The sequence below is a fragment of the Tachypleus tridentatus genome, chromosome 7 (genome assembly GCF_004210375.1).
Source record: "Tachypleus tridentatus isolate NWPU-2018 chromosome 7, ASM421037v1, whole genome shotgun sequence".
In the NCBI taxonomy this organism is placed as follows: Eukaryota; Metazoa; Arthropoda; class Merostomata; order Xiphosura; family Limulidae; genus Tachypleus; species Tachypleus tridentatus.
In genome coordinates, this window is record NC_134831.1 from 55,592,696 (window position 1) to 55,606,669 (window position 13,974).

At 34.3% G+C, this 13,974-nt stretch overlaps 1 protein-coding gene across 7 annotated transcripts in view; it reads right to left on the reverse strand.

Moving 5' to 3' along the window:
- Nucleotides 1-13,974, reverse strand: part of LOC143255702 (synaptic vesicular amine transporter-like) — a 116,773-nt gene that overhangs the window by 15,317 nt on the left and 87,482 nt on the right. For all 7 annotated transcript variants that reach the window (XM_076511775.1, XM_076511773.1, XM_076511770.1 and 4 more), the window contains 6 exons: nt 11,640-11,822; nt 10,307-10,408; nt 8,345-8,519; nt 6,111-6,162; nt 1,843-1,906; nt 1,073-1,192 (listed from right to left, as the gene is read on the reverse strand). In XM_076511775.1, coding sequence (XP_076367890.1) covers nt 1,073-1,192; nt 1,843-1,906; nt 6,111-6,162; nt 8,345-8,519; nt 10,307-10,408; nt 11,640-11,822 — 696 coding nt within the window. The remainder of the gene's footprint in view (nt 1-1,072; nt 1,193-1,842; nt 1,907-6,110; nt 6,163-8,344; nt 8,520-10,306; nt 10,409-11,639; nt 11,823-13,974) is intronic.

Sequence of the window (13,974 nt, forward strand, 5' to 3'; positions counted from 1 at the left end):
AAACATACGTAACACAAGTAAAAATTAGTATGTCTAAATTAACCCTAAGTATTTTACGGCATGGTACAATTTTCTGTATGATTAATAAGTGTTAAATTACACGTGACCATATGACAGATAATTGAAGCTTAATGACATCAGCTTTTGCTAATTGGATGTGAAAGAATAATATTAATAGAGAAAGTTTCATGTTTTATAATCCATTATTAAGAATTTATTAATTTTTGAACAAAACTGCACAATGGGATATCTGTAATGGGGCTATTCCAGGGATCAAAGTTCGAATATTAGTATTAAAGGCTCTCGAGCTTTCTTACTGCAGTGACATGGAGGGCCGTTGTCAAAAAGATATAAGCTTACTTTTATGATAATCTGACACTAGTATTTATAATAATTACTCTATAGTATTTCTCTTACTATTAGAAGTAACAAAAGGTACTTCAGGATTTTACGTTTAAGATTTCTCAACTGTGAACTGCAGTACATTATAAACTTCACTGACATAAACTGCTAATTATGTGTGTAAGGTTAATCACATTAATAGTTAATCACACTTTATAAAAACGATGTTTCATATTTAGCGATACTCCTAGAATTTACTCCATCATCGAGAGTACTTAATTCAGTAGCTATATTTACGCACTATTGCTCGACACTGTAATTTTCATTGTTACAAACTATTCAAAAGGTCCATTTTAGACCACTTACCCTGAAGACCATTAAATGTCCAGTTTCCAGTATCATGTTTAATCACATCAAAAATATAAAAGTAAATTCCCTTCTTCATTTAATTAACTTATACATATCCTCGAAAACATCTGTGCTGCACGCATCCAGACATAAGACTTCCCGTGACAGCAGTGCGTTGTCAAGTAATTAGGAAGCTGCTACGAATCAAATACATAAATAGGTGCTAAGCATGTCAGTGGTGCACGGATTACATCTGAGGCTTAACGCTATGCTACTTAATTGTTATTCTAAAGTGTGACTAACCTTCTGCATACACAACTTTAACAAGTGTATTATAAGCAATGTCTGAGTCTGTAAAGAATGTTCGCAGAAATGACCTTACCAAAAGCGTAGCCCACACAAAAGGCGACATCTCCAATGGCATAAACGCTACCGTAAACCGACGTGTGTCGAATGTCTACCAAGTAACCTAACATGGGCATCATGGACGAGTCTACCATACCTAAATGATACATGTTGATGTGAATAAAGTATTAAAAACCATTAAATATACAAATATAATATAACAAGAGCTTGAGTAATATAAACTTCTGATCAAAACAAGCTACTTACATAGATCGGAACATAATTATATACCCATAATAATCAGCATAGAAATAAAATATAACGTTTAAAATATATTATTTATATCGACTACAACGCATTGTTTTATCAGTTGATTATCCTCGCTTTTAAATAACGATGTTTTCGGTCGTAAACTTAATATCTCACAAGGTACAGCCAACCCAGGAGGATTATATTTGCCCTTAATTCACATTAGCAAATATGATTTATTAAACATTCATATATATATATATATATATATATTGTTTGAAATCATCAAACTAAAGCAAAAACGTTAAAATACTAAAACATAATATCAAAAATATTTATAAATTTATTGTTATAAACACGTTAAAATGTGTAATTATTTAGATAAAATCGTTAAAATATGGCAATACTGTTAGAAATATGATAAAAATACGAGCAATATTTAAAATATTAATTTCTATTATGATTTTGTACAATTACATGGAAACAAAACCGTTGAAAAAAATATACAATATGCCAGGTGACGCTACAACAATACAGCTATTTAGAAGTATATCTTACCAATAGCAAATCCAATCCCTGCATTAGGGCCTATTAGTTCAAAAAACGTTTTCGAGTACGGAATCTAAATAAATAATAAATTTTCAATAAGAAAAAAATAATATATAACAATGAAGATACTGAAGTAGAGGTGTAATAAAAAGATAAGTAAACATGTAGCAGTAGTAAAATATACATGTAACAATTGAAAAAGTAATTTACGACAGTAAAAAGATAAATATATAACAGTAAGAGTAACAAGTATGAAATAGTAACAAAAGTAAACAGGTAATAACGAAAATAACAAAATACTTACGTAGTAATAATAAAAGTGTTAAAAGGAAACTCTTAAAAAGTCAATTTTAACAGTACGTAAACTTACACTGACCAAACGCGGCAAAAAACACGCAAATAAAGTAACTATTTCTACACTTGTGCTACATACTGGTATTTTTATTCTGAAATATCAAATAATTACTCTGTACTTACGAGAGTAGAAAGTGAAACGTACAGTGCTTATTATATTGAACTTTGTATACAAGAACGCCACATCAGATTTAAAAGAAGAAAATTTTATTAATGGTTCAGGAGCTACTTGAGCGTTCATAGGTTTTTAATAGTTGACAAATAAAAATCAATCTTTTTAAAGCATTTGTTCTCACTATTTCATTGTTTTTTTACAAACATCAGACATTCAAATGGCACAGCATGGTCAGTTGGTTAAGGCACTCGACTCGTAAACTGCGGGTGGCGGGTTCGAATCTCCGTCGCACCAAACATGCTCGCCCTTTCAGCCGTGGGAGCGTTATAATGTTACGGTCAATCCTTGTATTTGTTGGTAAAAGAGTAGCCCAAAAGTTGGCGGTGGGTGGTGATGACTAGCTGCCTTCCCTCTAGTCTTACATTGCAAAATCAGGGACAGCTAGCGCAGATAGCCCTTGATAGCTTTATACGAAATTCAAAAACAAACAAACATTCAAATAGCGTAAACTACGTTTCTATACACATTAATCCCGTTAAAAAACAAATTTTTATTAGAAGTATTCATAACAAGTAACAAAGAGAACGAACAACATTCAGATAAACGACTTAAATTCAAAACTAATAAACATAAGTATCCAATTAAATAACCTGCACATTCATAACTAATAAAAATTTAAGAACTACAGTCACAATACATTTTTTACAGGATTAATGGTCTTAAATACATAAAAATATTCCAAACGTCTTTTTTGTTTCTTTTTATGCACAGGTATTGTCCCTAATATTAACAACTTGTATGAAATACAGGGGATACGAACAATTGCCCCTGCTTCTATTCGCAGCCATATAGGCCACTGTTGAAAATGGGAGGAAATGGGCAAGCAACATATCTGTACCAGTAAAAAAATAATAATGGTGCCTGTACCCACAATACCCCATATTTATACAGTGAGATATTTCGAGAAGTTATTAAAGTAACAACGTAGAAGACCTAAGTCGTGAGTTTATTGGAAGTAAGACGTATATAATACATTACGTTCCATCAGGTTGACCTGGCAACAACACCAGGTGCTTTACCAAAAAATTCCAGGTCATCGTGGTGGAACGTAATGTATTTATGGGCTTATGATAAACTCGAAATTTATTTCAATTACGTTATCTGCATATGCTGACTTTTGCTAATTGAAAACAAAATAAAAAATTTTGGTCAAAACAATAATTAAAATATCATTAAAAGTATGAATGGTATCATTTCAAAGTAAGAATGTCTCTCGCCATAACATCCAACATCATTGGTGATATTTCATCTATCGGACAAAATCAAAACAACAGACGCAAACCTAACCCTCATTTAACAAGAGCATGACTGATAAAATATTTAAAAAAGAACTAACATCCCCATGTGAGTTAATTACTCTTCAAGTATGGCTAACTCATATCTTTATTTTTATGAACAAAGTAACAAATCCTGAGAAGTATCTTTCTATATTAATACAAATTAATAACCCATAATTTGACCCTTCTGATATTCATCTTAAATTCAACTTAAACACAGTAACGTTTTAATTTACAAAACATGATTTTAGGTTTATCAGATATTAGAATTTTGGAAAACAAATGCAGTTGGACATATCTGATAAAGGGAAAAAAATTAAAATTCCAATCTTGAGTTTACCATAATCCAATACTGCTGTACCATATACTGTTAAAAGGTACAATAATACCACATATACTGTTAAAAGGTACAATAATACCACATATACTGTTAAAAGGTACAATAATCTCACAGATTAAAAGATATTTAACGATCTGTTACAAAAGCACTTTCGCCGCGTGTAAGTAGAATTCTTAAAAATATCTAACGGCTACAGTAATTTTGATACTTAAATTACAATACACTTTGTAACTTATTTGAAATCAAATCTTTTAAAAACAATTTAAATGCAATCACCTCTAGAAATATTATTTTTAGAGGACATCAGTACATAATATCGTATTATAAAAACTAGGCGTATTTGTAATAAAGCGTTCAATATATGTGGTTCAAAAATAGCTAACCAGCTACTTTGTCTGGTTCCGTTTAGTCGCCCTTGCTTGAAAGTTTATGCTCTAGTTAATTAAGGAAGAAGGTAGTCGTACCTGAACTGCTAGAGTTGGGTTTATAGTTTATAGCATCGTATACGATATAATAATACTAAAATTACAACAATATGTTTAATTAGAACTGTATCAAAATAGATAGAAAGTTTGGTGATATTTGATAGAAATCGAGGGTGCTTGATGATATCTCTTAGATATACAAGACTATTTGGTTTACATTATTATTTAGTTTATTTAATGAATTAATTTTTTATTCGTTCAATTTTCATAACAAGATGTTAAAAGTTAATTATTTTAAAATTGATAATTATTTCAAGTTTCGTTTCCTCACTCTGTACATGTTGTAGTTTGTGTGTACAGTTTGGTTGTGATATTATTGTCGCTAGAGGGCCAGATATTTCTAGACTTTTGTGTGTTATAAATACGTGGAAAAACAGAGTGTGAGTAATAACTTGAAAGTTACTGAAGGTGAAAGTGAAGATAGACTGTGTGTTTGTGTTTAGGCGAAACGGGAATTTATAAAATGAGAGTGTTATCTTGTCAAATGGTGTCCTAAATATTTGAACTCGCATGTCTGGACTCTAATTTAAAGAAGACAGTTATTTAAAGCTATAATTATGGTAATTAACAGTTACAATGGTGATTTTGAAGTGAATTTTACAACTTACATTATAACAACAGAAGTAGAAAACAATGCTTCGTCTTGTCAGTTGAGTTCTACAGTAATTGAACAAGCCTGTATGGACTTCTGACAAAAAAATTACTTAAAGCTGTAGATGCAACTGTGGTAACCAATGGTGTAACACATTTCTTTGCACATACGTTTGAATCGTTTTGAATATATATTATTTTAAAACAAGTGGACGAATTGTAAGCTGTTCCTTTACTGTTGAAATTTATCGCCAACAATTCATAGACACACCTACCATAAAGAATCCAGTCCTATGAAAACCTGATAATGTTACATTTCTATTTGATATCTTTAGGGGTAACTAACAAGCGGTCATAGACAGTGACTGATAATGGGATCTGGGATATCTAGCACTCAGATCATAATCCCTTGGTGAATCTGCACCTTCCTTTCTAGTTTTGGATCTATTATTTTGGTTATGTTCGACAGACAGAATATCTTCAATGTTATTGCTTGCAAACGTTTTCACTTTGAACTAATAACATTTATTCTTTTATATACATAGTATAACTTTATATTGTTTTCTTACAGTTTTGCTGGCAAAATCATACATTTCTTTGCGCTTATATCTGTGATAAAAATGTTATGTTTCTACGTAAGTGTAAATAAAAAGATAAACTGAAACTGTCAAAAACATCAGTTTCATGTTTGAATGGCTGCTACCACACAAGTTCTAGTTAAAATAACCACAGTGTGCTAATAAAAATGAACCCAAGTGTGTTGGCTGATAAATATCGTTTGTATTCTATTAGATTTAATCTACATACACATAATAAAAATGTGACTTTACAACATGACATTAAATTTAAATTGACTTAATAAATCAATAAATTAATTTTGAATTCAAAACCACACGTCATTTATTTTGATAGAAAACGCACAAAATTTATTTTACACATTAACAACTTAAATTATGAAGATATCGTAAAACAAAGCTTAATTCCAAACTGAATCATATAAATATTTCTGTATGGACGAGTATTTAATATGAAAATAAAACAGTTGATTAACTTACACATATCAAGCAAATTCCAATGACGATTAAACCCAGAAGAGAAGCCAACCATCTGTAAATATAAATCAAGTGATGACGAGAAAACCCATTTGTTGTGAAAAATATACGTGTAAAAACGGCTCGTTTGGGTTGAGAAAATTTTTATGTAGAGGAGCGAACAACGTTTCGACCTTCTTCAGTGAACCTGGCAATGACCGAAAAAGGTCGAAACGTTGTTCGCTCCTCTACATAAAAATTTTCTCAACCCAAACCAGCCGTTTTTACATAAATATAAATCAAGTTTTTTTTATATATTTTCGGTAGCAGAGACAATTAATCGCCTCATGATTTTACAGTGTATTACATCTCGTTTTACATTTGCTTAGGTTGACACCAATTTTCGTTTTATGGAAAAAAAATCTGTGTGAATATTTAATGTTGTACTAAGCACGATAAAACGTAGGAAACTCCAGCGACAGCTACACTTTATAATTTGTTCATTCATTTACGTCTTGAAGTGGCCTAGTAATTATGGACTGTTAGGCCTAAATATGAGCCTCGATTTTCCACTAAATACGGTCTATGCTTTCAGCATAGGGTTATAATTGCAACAGTCAGTCTTATTATTCTGTAAAGGGTACACTTCAGTCGATGGGTGCTGCAGATCGGTTCCCTTGCCACTGGTCAGCAGGTCAAATTAGAGACAGCTATGTCCAAACCATAGAGTCTTTGACCTGTTCGTTTAGCCTATGTGTCACATATAATAGCTTATTTGTTTGTTTGTAATTAAGCACAAGCCTACACAATGGTTTATTTGTGCTCTTCCAACCATGGGTATTGAAACTCGTTTTCTAGCGTCGTAAATCTGCAGACATGCTGCTGTGCCACCAGGGGGCTATATAATAAAAGCTGTACTGTGCTGTACATTCTGCAAGAACTGAATTCCATGTTCTAGCATTACAACCCCCTCCCATCTCAAGCTTACACTGGGAGGGCTCAGTCAGAGAAACATATAGTGCCTTCCTTTCTCATCAAAAGTTTGAATTTTTTGCATAATATTTGTGCTAAAAGTTCTGTAATGACATCAATCGCATATAAGATTAGTAATATCTATGGTTTCCCTGCTTTAATAGGATAACCAAGTGATGTGTGTCACAAATACATTCTGGAAAAGCTAATCAAATGTATATATATATGTGAGTGTATAGTGGTTTACTCTCTCAGTCTTCTAGGTCCGGCCCGGCATGGCCAAGCGCGTAAGGCGTGCGACTCGTAATCCGAGGGTCGCGGGTTCGCGCCCGCGTCGCGCTAAACATGCTCGCACTCCCAGCCGTGGGGGTGTATAATGTTACGGTCAATCCCACTATTCGTTGGTAAAAGAGTAGCCCAAGAGTTGGCGGTGGGTGGTGATGACTAGCTGCCTTCCCTCTAGTCTTACACTGCTAAATTAGGGACGGCTAGCACAGATAGCTCTCGAGTAGCTTTGTGCGAAATTCCAAAAAAACAAAACAAACAAACTTCTAGGTCCTTCAGTTAGAGTAAAGCGCTGTCCATCATTGCGTCATGATTAAGTTGTGTTTCTATTTAAGTATTTAGCCGATATTGTTTTCATTTCTCTGTTGCTGTTCTCCATATTTCAACTCAGGCAAACACGAAACTCAAATTTTACTCTGGAATATTTATATCGCTGAACCTCTAGTCAGAATGGCTACAAAGTTTGCGTGAAGTTTTTTGGTGTACCCGAGAACATCTAACACACATACCGAGAAGGAGAAAGAGAAATCGTTTGTTAATTGAGACCAGTGCAAGTCGAAACTAATGAAACCACCACCAGAGGCCGCTGTTAGATAATATTCTGATATAATAAATAAATGTTAACTTTATTGAGAAGTTTCTGAAAAACTAGTTGAAGCCCTACATTCAAAAATAAGACATTTTTAAATAAAAACTGAATATTTCACAGCTTATCAAATCCAGTATCTGTTGACGCGTGCATATAATTACATAATCCAAATCTCCGAACGTTATTCTTTTGATATGTATATGATGTAAAACATAGAAGAATGAACGAGTATTCTGTTACTTAGTAACTATAGGCCATTACATCATAATTTTTTCTAACACTTGTCTCCCACTCTGAGATTTCTAAGTTGTAGATACAAAGAGTTCTTGTGCATTATAATAATAAGCAAATGCAAGCTACGTCGTATATCACAGAAATACTTGAACTCACCATTACATGTATTTATACTTACCGTCCTATTTTGTGTCCCAAAGGTCCAAAAATATTGGTGCCGATCAAATAAGAGATACTAGCAGGAAGAAAAGCTGCTCCTTGTTGCCACTTGGGGGAATTCATGGTATCTATCATCCATATAGGTAAAGTGGCCTCCAGTGCCGTTATACCCATGTTAGCAAAGGCTATTGCACCTGGAAATAGTATGTATTAATTGGTATTGCGTACCAATTTCATATTCCTTCATAAAAGTGAACATTTTATGATAACTAGAAGTTGAAATACATAGTAAATCTTTTAAATTATAGATTATGATATTTAAAATAGAAATTGTACATAGGTAGTACAATACTAGTACATAGGTAATAACTCTTGAAAACTGGAAAAGTGGAGATCACTCAGATGTTGTCTTATTTAGTAGAATAACTTAGTAAGAATGTAAATGTGTGATTCACTAGTTAAAGTACATGATTGTGGCTGTATGTACGCAGAGCCTGGTGGTTAGGGCGCTCGACTCGCGGTTTCGAATTCTCCTATCAAACATACTCGCCTTTTCAACTGTTGAGACGTTATACTGTAACGGTTAATCAAATTGTTCGGTGGGTAATGGCGACTGGTTGCCCTTCTTCCAGTCTATAAATCTATTACAAACAGCTTTGCGCGAAATTAAAAAGAAACAAAACTAACAAACTGTATACATTGTGATTTTCTGTCAAACAGTAGAAATATAATGACATACACATACTTATCTTCATTTTTATATACAACTTTTGTTTTAAGTTCTCTTGCAATATTTAGTTAACCCTAAAAACACTTCTGAAAGTAACTTGTGGAATAAATTATTACAAAATATCATTAGCGTTATTTTGATAAAAATTCACAATTATGTTCAATAAATAATAAAAGTAATACTTACAGTTAAGCCAACACTGGTTTAATAACTTCTGAATTTTTGGATACACAGACGCCAGCTAGCTGCCCCCCGCTAGTATAGCGGTAAGTCTACAGATTTACAACACTAAAATCAGGGTTTCGATTCCACTCGTTGGGCTCAGCAAATAATCCGATGTGGCTTTGCAATACGAAAACACACACACACAGACGCCACCTACCTGCTGAGGTTAAGATGTAAGGGTCCTTTAGCAGTGTCAGTAATGATCACACATAGACGCCACCTACCTGCTGAGGTTAAGATATAAGGGTCCTTTAGCAGTGTCATAGGGATCACACACAGACACCACCTACCTGCTGTGGTTAAGATATAAGGGTCCTTTAGCAGTGTCAGTAATGATCACACAGAGACGCCACCTACCTGCTGAGGTTAAGATATAAGGGTCCTTTAGCAATGTCAGTAATGATCACACATAGACGCCACCTACCTGCTGAGGTTAAGATATAAGGGTCCTTTAGCAATGTCAGTAATGATCACACATAGACGCCACCTACCTGCTGAGGTTAAGATATAAGGGTCCTTTAGCAGTGTCAGTAGTGATCACACATAGACGCCACCTACCTGCTGAGGTTAAGATATAAGGGTCCTTTAGCAGTGTCAGTAGTGATCACACACAGACGCCACCTACCTGCTGAGGTTAAGATATAAGGGTCCTTTAGCAGTGTCATAGTGATCACACACAGACACCACCTACCTGCTGTGGTTAAGATATAAGGGTCCTTTAGCAGTGTCAGTAATGATCACACAGAGACGTCACCTACCTGCTGAGGTTAAGATATAAGGGTCCTTTAGCAGTGTCAGTAGTGATCACACACAGACGCCATCTACCTGCTGAGGTTAAGATATAAGGGTCCTTTAGCAGTGTCAGTAGTGATCACACACAGACGCCATCTACCTGCTGAGGTTAAGATATAAGGGTCCTTTAGCAGTGTCAGTAGTGATCACACATAGACGCCACCTACCTGCTGAGGTTAAGATATGAGGGTCCTTTAGCAGTGTCAGTAGTGATCACACATAGACGCCACCTACCTGCTGAGGTTAAGATATAAGGGTCCTTTAGCAGTGTCAGCAGTGATGCCCCTTCTTGTTCCTCTTTGGTAATTCGTGGTTGAAGAACAAACAGCTGGAGAACTTTATAAAAATAAAACAAAAACTATACGACACAACTTGCTAATAAAACAAAACTATACAACATAACTTACTAATAAAACAAAACTATACATCACAACATATAAACTAAAGAAAGCAAAACTATACAAAATAATACAGAAGATATGTATAAGAAAACAGCACTCTTACTAAAACATTACAATTAAAATACAACAGTTAGAGTCTTCTAAATTTTAAAAGTCAACACCGAATGGAGCTGTAATGTAATTGTTTTGTTAACTTACCAAAAATACTAATTTTAAACATTACAATTGTAGCTATGCCCATATATATATATGTATATACAAATGAAATGTTCGACTTTCTAACAAATTTTATAAGAATCAGTCTGCATACAAAAATATCTATGTATCTATATGTGTATGATGCAATTGTTAACTTTCTTCGTGTACGACGTTCGAATACACGTAACTTGGGTTTAACTCAAATTTATAGAAAAAGAAAAGCTGGAGTGACTTTTCAAAGTTCTTTTGAATAAACGCACATGTATTTACTCACAAACGTTTATCATGTTAAATGTGATATTTTGTATTAACTTTTCTTAGTTTTTTTGTACTTTCACTGTGTCTGTATGCTTCTAATGATCAAAAATAATTCAGATCAGCTGATTCTTTTTCAATAATCTTATTCTGTCAAATACATCTCGGTAATAAATGTAACACAATACGTTTCTATACGCCGTATTTATAAATTACTCCCATATTTTGTGTTCATGAACTTCATGAACATCCTATATATTCATGCAATGCACGAATGTGTAATAAATTGGTGCAATTTTACTGTGATTATGGTTGAGAGAGACAGTATGTACATAGCCCGATAGATGGAGCCATTAAGGCAATTGTCTGAGAATAATAATAGTATACATCATTAAAAAAAAATTAGAATTAAGGATGTTCTGTTCACTTATCATTTTCTGGAGGGATTTACTGATTTTTATCACACATTTAAGGTTCGTTGTCTGTGATTATTTTATTTCATTATTCCCTTCCTTGATTGTAAGATTTACCTTTTTTTGATTGTGAAATCGAGAAATATGAAAGCAATTCGATTTGGAAGTTTCCATAAATAAACGAGTTTATATTGTAAAATAATGTATTTTCAGTTTTTTTATGAATTTGTGAAGTAAGTTTTTTTCCAACAAATAAATATAGAAAACGTAAAAGCTTTTAGTAAAACTATATGTTCGTACCTCCGTCCAACAAAGCTAGTACTGCCAACACAAGAAACGGTGCTGACTTCCCCAAGAACTGGTACATAACACCGCCGAACGGTGGTCCAATCAAAACGCCAAGTGCTAGCCCGCCAAGAGCTATGGCCATGGCTTTTCCTCGTTCCTGATCATCTGGATACCTGTCGGCCAGCATTCCCATTCCTGTTCAAACAAATTAATATACAGCACGTTTCTTGAAAAGTTAAGACAAGAGATTCTCCACTGTGTATTCATATCCTATTTTTAATGTAGTTCAAACCTTCAGAAACTTACGACTTATACGTGGACGTCTGCAGACACTTTTTGAATTGTGAATTGAATAAAAAAATTATATATATATCTGCTGAATGAACAGAGAAAGAATTATATTTCTCAATTTTCCAGGGGGCGCAAGTGCACTTACAAAACTAACATGTCATGGACTTACATAACTTTCGTAGGGAACTACGAAAATATTTAAACACGACCAAGTAGTTTGACGTGATATTGTTTTATATAACTCTTTGAAACTGCGTAGTTTACATATAAGTATCAATGTACATACACGGCAGATTTTCATAAAGTAGTTCCTTCCCAGTCTCTCGCTCGTTGTTTGGGTAGATATTTTGTATATCCAGGAGGGTCAGGTACACTTGACCTCTTCCTCCTTCCTTTTCCTTGTTAGTGTAAACTGCTTAGTATATTAATAATTTATACATGAGGGTCAGAGTAATCCACATTTACTTGGGCCCATCTCAAGGCAATGTCCATGTATATTGCACCATCAGTTTTTACACTGACGTCCAGCTCATGGGTGGACTGTTTTATTTTAGCACTTTTAATAATATATTTTATTATTTACTTATTTTTGAATTTTTTTGTATATAATTTTATCTTAATGATCATATATATAAATTAAGCGGGGAGAGGTGTTTAGGACTATCTTCATCATATATGTGGTATCTGTCGAGTTCACATAATAGTTCATTTTTTCTCCAAATTTTATCAAAATATATTATTGTACTATGTAGAAGTCTATCTGCTATCGTTTGAATGTTTGAATATTTATGCATAAACTTTGAAGAGGGGCTTTTAGGTACTCTATATGCTGTCGTAAGTAGTGTATTTTGTAATGACTGTGACACAGCGGTTTGTTTGTTTTCGAATTTCGCGCAAAGCTATACGAGGGCTTTCTGCGCTAGCAACCTCTAATTTAAAAGTGTAAGACTAGAGGAAAGGCAGCTAGTCATCACTACCCACTGCCAACTCTTGGGCTACTCTTTTACGAACGAACAGTGGAATTAACCGTCATATTATGACGTCTCCACGGCTGAAAGGGGAAGCATGTTTGAGGTGACGGGTTCTTGAACCCGCGACCCTCATCAGATAACGAGTCGAGCGCACTAACAACCTGACCATGCCAAGCTCAGGCACAGTAGTATGCCTGTGGCTTTACAATGTTACAAACCGGGTTTCGATACCCGTGGTGGGCACAGTACAGATAGCTCATGGTGTAACTTTGTGCTTAACTACAAATAAAGAAATTATAAAATCATTAAAAGGGTAATCCAAAATATGAACCTTCATTGTACCTAAACAAAGACCACTGCTAACGTCCTCAACATTTTTATAGCGAGAGACCTTAGTGGCAACAGGTACAGATCAGAAGCATTCTGAAACAGAAGGCCAAAACTCTTCTCTAGCATATAGTACCGACAGGAATATTCTTTATTATCTTAATACCATTCGAAGCAGACGTCCTGTTAACGTTAGTTGAAGAAATTTCTCTGTTCTAAGGTGAGTAGGTTCCACTGAAAGTAGTTTTGAATTTAGCACAAAACTTCACAAGGGCTATCTGTGCTCTGCCCACCACGTGTATTGAAACCCGTTTTTTAGCGTTGTAAGTCCGCAGACATACCGTTGAGCCACTAGGGGGCTCCACTGAAAGCATTAATGACATACAAAAAAAGGTTTTCTCGTCTGTTAATTGGTGCAACTTGTTTGTTTGTTTCGAGAAATTTTGCGAAACGTTGCACCAATATGATCTGTGCGTAACCATCATTAAATCTCGACTGACTACAAGGAAATAAATTAGTCAATAACACCTACCGCCGACTCTTAAGCTAGTTTTATCTGACTGTACAGTAGGATAATTTGACCTTTACAGACCGTGAATTTTCGGCAAAGAAAGACGAACCCTCTAAATGACAGCCAGGTCACGCTAACTACTAGGTTGCTCCCAAGTGGCACAGCGGCATGTCTGCGGACTCACATTATGTAGCTTTGTGCTTAATTCCAAACAGACAAATAAACTTCCAGGTTACGGCTAGCTCTC